The following is a 5701-nucleotide window of genomic DNA, read 5'->3' on the forward strand; positions in this document are numbered from 1 at the left end:
ATGTGTGTGTGTGCGTGCGTGTGTGTGTTTATGATGTGTGTACGTGCGTGCGTGTGTGTGTTTATGATGTGTGTGCGTGCGTGCGTGTGTGCGTGCGTGCGTGTGTGTGTTTATGATGTGTGTGCGTGCGTGTGTTTCTGATCTGTGTGTGTGTTTATGATGTGCGTGTGTGTGTGTGTGTTTATCATGTTTGCGTGCGTGTGTTTCTGATCTGTGTGTGTGTGTTTATGATGTGCGTGTGTGTGTGTGTGCGTGCGTGCGTGCGTGTGTTTCTGATCTGTGTGTGTGTGTTTATGATGTGCGTGTGTGCGTGTGTTTCTGATCTGTGTGTGTGTGTTTATGATGTGCGTGTGTGCGTGTGTTTCTGATCTGTGTGTGTGTGTTTATGATGTGTGTGTGTGTGTGTGTTTATGATGTGCGTGTGTGCGTGCGTGCGTGTGTGTGTGTGTGTGTGTGTGTGTGTGTTTATGATGTGCGTGCGTGTGTGTGTGTGTGTGTGTGTTTATGATGTGCGTGTGTGCGTGTGTGTGTGTGTGTTTATGATGTGCGTGTGTTTCTGATCTGTGTGTGTGTGTTTATGATGTGTGTGTGTGTGTGTGTGTGTGTGTGTGCGCAGGCACCGGATGCCTCAGGAACAGTGGTGGCTGAATCTGCGGCCGATGCTGAAGATGTTGGCGAAGTATCAGACCAGTTTTGACGAGTACGTGACAGGAGAGATCGAGCATGTGACCCGTCGAACCCTCAGCATCGAGACGGGCTTTTAAACGGCCTCTCCAGCAGGGGGCGCTAGTGTTAACAACCCTGACCTCTGACCCCGTCACGTGACACTCTGACATCAGTGTTTATTAAGTATTCATCATGAAATAACTCAATAATAAAGATATTAATGTGTTCTTGTATTAGTGCTCGAGCCATTTGTTGTGCCTTTGTCTTGTATTTGTTAATATTGTTGTAATATTTCTTTCATAAATGTGAATCTTCATATTTGCACGGTTGTGTGTGTGCTTGAGTTCTGTCTGGATGAAATGATTTTGAATTCGTGATTTAGTTTTTCTCAGTAATATTGATATATGATATTTGATGTTCCTCAGGAGTTTCCTCTAGAAATGCTGCCAATTTTTCACCCTAAATCATGTTTACAGATTAATACGTCAGATTAGCAGATTAATATGTCAGATTAGCAGATTAATATGTCAGATTTGCAGATTAATATGTCAGATTAGCAGATTAATATGTCAGATTTGCAGATTAATATGTCAGATTTGCAGATTAATATGTCAGATTTGCAGATTAATGTCAGATTAGCAGATTAATATGTCAGATTCGCAGATTAATATGTCAGATTTGCAGATTAATATGTCAGATTTGCAGATTAATGTCAGATTAGCAGATTAACATGTCAGATTAGCAGATTAATATGTCAGATTTGCAGATTAATGTCAGATTAGCAGATTAATATGTCAGATTTGCAGATTAATATGTCAGATTAGCAGATTAATATGTCAGATTTACAGATTAATATGTCAGATTTACAGATTAATATGTCAGATTAGCAGATTAATATGTCAGATTTGCAGATTAATATGTCAGATTAGCAGATTAATATGTCAGATTTGCAGATTAATATGTCAGATTTGCAGATTAATATGTCAGATTTGCAGATTAATATGTCAGATTTGCAGATTAATATGTCAGATTTGCAGATTAATATGTCAGATTAGCAGATTAATATGTCAGATTTGCAGATTAATATGTCAGATTTGCATGTCTGAACTTTTGAAGATGCGCTTCACTGATTAAACAATTAAATAAATATTTTCTGCTGATTTCTGTGTTTTGTTCTATATTTCTACCGTACTTTTACTGGAGCATCATAAATCACAGTGACAACATACCTACAATTATTTTATTAATAATTATAATTTATTTAAAGATTATGAATATAATGATTTAATAAAAAGATATAGTTATAATTCGACAGAAGTGTATTATTTAGTATATTATAATTATACAATCATATATTATTGTATATAATAAAAAAATTTACTTCATATAAAATTATATTTATAGTATATAATAAAATCTTTGTCATATGTACACATAAATAATACTTTTTAAACGAATTGTATTATAATTATATTATTTTATCTTATATATACATATATAATATATGATAGAATAATATTGTTTTATAAATATATTAAATATATATAATTTTATATATAATATATATATATTTTATATATATTTTATATATAATTATGATTATAATATAATACTATATACATAATAAACTATATAATTTATATAATATATATATATATATATATATATATATATAAAATAAACTATATAATTTATATTTTATAATTTATATTTTATCATATTTATACATTATATATATAACAATAAAATATATAATATAATTTATTTATATACTTATATAATAATACATTATATATAATATAATTTATTTATAATATATTATATTATTTATATACATAGGAAATCATACTTTTAAAAAATGAATGACGCACACATATATACATACCAACACACAAGCGAATAAATATCTATATTAAAAAAAAAAAATCCTGAGATGATTATGTATTAACCTAACATATTAGCGCACATATAATAACATTCTGTGCGGTGTTTCTGGCAGCTTGCTGGAGTTGGTCCTCCGGTATCCCATAATCCTTCACTGTCAGTGTTGGTAAATCGCGCATGCGCAGTTGTTCGGCCTCTTTTGGATCCGCACCTCTTCTGCTAAAATGGTGAGTGTTTGTGGCCCGAGCGAGTAATCTTCAAACATCTTCTCTATCGCTCGTATATAACTGCCCTTTCTCATTACTCAGTGTTTGGATGAGTTAATAAAACATTATCTGTGCTGTATATGTTGAAGTAGACGATGATAACGTCTTTAAATGTTATTCTGAAGCGCTGTTAGCGTCAGTGAGCCGCGGCTCCGAGTCTGTGTGGAACCGCGACTTCAGTGCCTCAGCTCCGAGAATCGGGCTTTTCAACGTGTAAATGAGATGTAGTCTGGCGTAATGTTTATAGTCATATAACAGCAGATAGTTCGAGGAGTATAAAATTGACTATTAGACTAGTTTAGCTTCATTTAGTTATCAGAAATGAATATAATGCAGTGTAGAGCTAGGGTTAGTTCATGTCAGTAACTCGGATGTGTAGTCTGGTATATTTTCTGAAGTAAAGTAATAAACTTTTCCTCTAAACACTGAGATTATGCTATCCTCATATTGCTGTACAGCTCTTATATAATGTGTTTATTTATATCAGTCATTCAACACACACTAACTCAAGTCATTTCTGCAAATTCAGATCAACAGCTTGAGTTAAATTCTCTGATCCAAATAAATCCTATTTATAATTTTCCATATTTATTGAAATCTATGTAAAGTTTCCACATTTGTTGAAATCTCTCTGTGAAGTGTCCATGTTTATGAACGTCTGATTGCTCCTCAGGCCAAGCGCACCAAGAAGGTGGGGATTGTGGGGAAGTACGGCACCCGTTACGGTGCGTCCCTCAGGAAGATGGTGAAGAAGATTGAGATCAGCCAACACGCCAAATACACCTGTTCTTTCTGTGGAAAGGTGAGTCTCCGCCGTGCACACGGGACACTCGCCCACCGGCACTGCCTCGCCTGAACACCCTTCTGTGTACGTGAACGAGTGAAGCACAAAGCTCTGTTTACAAAAGAAAGTTTAGTAATTAAATGTTACATCGCATCCATGGAAACATTTGGATTTGTGCCGAAATATCATCTTTATTTTCCCAAATCTTCACATTTTCACCGTTTTTAACTTTGGTTCGCTTTTAAGTTGTCCTACAGCACTTTATTTCTTTACCACAGTAGAAATGTGATGTTATAGGCCTGATACATTTTTGCTTGCACGTCAAATTCTATTTAACACCGTTTGTGCTGGTTGTTATGGTAAGGTAAGGCGTGTGTAGGGATTTTTAGTTTGGCTTTCTCTCACAAAATCAAACATCGCCTGAATGTCTTGCCGTGTGGAGGATAAAACTCACTCTTCAGACGAAAGATCAGGAGAAAGCATGAAGATATCAGAGAAGAGAATGAGTCTCTATCGTGTCTCAAAGCGAAGAGCGGCAGGATATATGACGCATCTTTGTTGGGAAATATAAAATAAATGTTTTTTAAATATAAATATTATTTAGGTTACCAATATTTTGCCCCGCCCTCGTCATCAGAGAAGAGAAGAGATTAAGTTCCCTGCAAGAGGAACTTATTCTCATTCAACATTATTAAACTATAATGATGATGTGCACCTATAAATCACTCAGAATAAACACTGCAATATTCCACACACAATATGATTTGTTTGTTTCTGTGTTCAGACTAAGATGAAGAGAAAGGCTGTTGGTATCTGGCATTGTGGATCCTGCATGAAAACTGTGGCTGGAGGCGCCTGGACATACAAGTAAGAGCGAACACCATTCCTAATCAAAGCTTCATCTAATCTTTAAAGCGGTGGTGTAATGCCCTCTTCACAAGATGTACAGTGTGTGTGTGTGTGTGTGTGTGAGTGTGAGAGAAGTTTCAGCTCAAAATACCCCACAGATATTTTTATATATCATGTTAAAGTCACTTTGTGAGGGTGAGCAAAAACACAGTTTTGTGTCTGTCCCTTTAAATGCAAATGAGCCGCTGCTCCCGACACAGGGGGCGGAGCTACGAGAGTTTGTGTCCTGAGAATTTAAAAACGTTTAGCCTTTTAATGTTCAAACGAGTCAGACTCCAGTAGAGACTCGAGAACAAGTGACATGTAGAAGAACAGGACATCTCTGAATGATTAGTTGATGAATTTATGTAGATTATGTGTAGTTATCTTCTAGTCATTGATTAGCATATTCTGTCATGACGATCTATAAATCGTGTTCAGGGGGCGGGGTTTATGTAAATTTTAGGGTTGGTGATGTCACTAATGTCCTGTAGTTCCTACCAGCCGTTTGCTGTAGTTCTTAAACTATTTCTGTAAAAGCAAATATCTCCCTTTGCTCTGAACTTTGAGCGTTGTAACTTTGCAGATGTTGTTTATGATCAAACACAACATTACACACTAACTACAGTTAGAAAAGTCTAATCATGATCAAACACCGTTTTAAAGACTCTAACGTTTGGCTCTGTTTCTTCCCCAGCACAACGTCAGCCGTCACAGTTAAATCTGCCATCAAGAGGCTGAAGGAGCTCAAGGACCAGTAGACGGACGCTGGTTGTGTACAGATCTTCATTCCCTATCGGACTGTTTTCTCTGTGGCTCGTTGGAACATCCCATAATAAACCTGAGTCTTGAGCGGGACTTGCTTCTGTCTTATTTCATTGTTATACAAAAGAGTTTGGATTTGCATGATCGTGCTGTAGATTTGCTTTTCTAAAATGATCAGGGAACATGAGTTGTGAAAGACACTGAGGGGAAGGGAATGTGAACTCTGATTCCCATGGAGATTTATTCTAAACTGCTGACGAGCGCAACACTCGGTTATGGAAGTAAAAACACTAATTTTCTCAATAGGGAAATTGATTTTTAACAATGATTCATAAACCTTTAAAGACTGACCGTGAGCTACGAGGTTAATCTGTGGGATTTGCTTCTGAATCCGTCAGCCCACATTAACTTAATTTAACAAGGCAAGTTTATTTATATAGCACATTTC

At 35.9% G+C, this 5701-nt stretch overlaps 2 protein-coding genes across 3 annotated transcripts in view; both read left to right on the top strand.

The window, feature by feature from the left end:
• Positions 1 to 1834, top strand: part of pfklb (phosphofructokinase, liver b) — a 17243-nt gene extending 15409 nt beyond the window's left edge. The window contains exons 22-23 of one of the 2 annotated variants that reach the window (XR_013795917.1): positions 617 to 1134; positions 1507 to 1733. Coding sequence is in view for 1 of the 2 variants with exons in the window: in XM_079597910.1 (XP_079454036.1) it covers positions 617 to 764 (148 nt within the window). In the remaining variant the exon portion in view is untranslated. Of the gene's footprint in view, positions 1 to 616 lie in introns of both variants that reach the window. The other variant, XM_079597910.1, reaches the window with a different exon arrangement.
• An 829-nt stretch (positions 1835 to 2663) lies between these two features.
• On the top strand, positions 2664 to 5346 carry rpl37a (ribosomal protein L37a). The gene is made up of 4 exons (XM_079598624.1): positions 2664 to 2777; positions 3490 to 3618; positions 4385 to 4467; positions 5186 to 5346. The coding sequence occupies exons 1-4, from the start codon at positions 2775 to 2777 to the stop codon at positions 5247 to 5249; spliced, it is 279 nt and encodes a 92-aa protein (XP_079454750.1). The 5' UTR covers positions 2664 to 2774; the 3' UTR covers positions 5250 to 5346.
• The last annotated feature ends 355 nt before the right edge of the window (positions 5347 to 5701 follow it).

This window comes from Phoxinus phoxinus, assembly GCF_949152265.1.
Source record: "Phoxinus phoxinus genome assembly, chromosome: 22".
NCBI classification, from domain to species: Eukaryota; Metazoa; Chordata; class Actinopteri; order Cypriniformes; family Leuciscidae; genus Phoxinus; species Phoxinus phoxinus.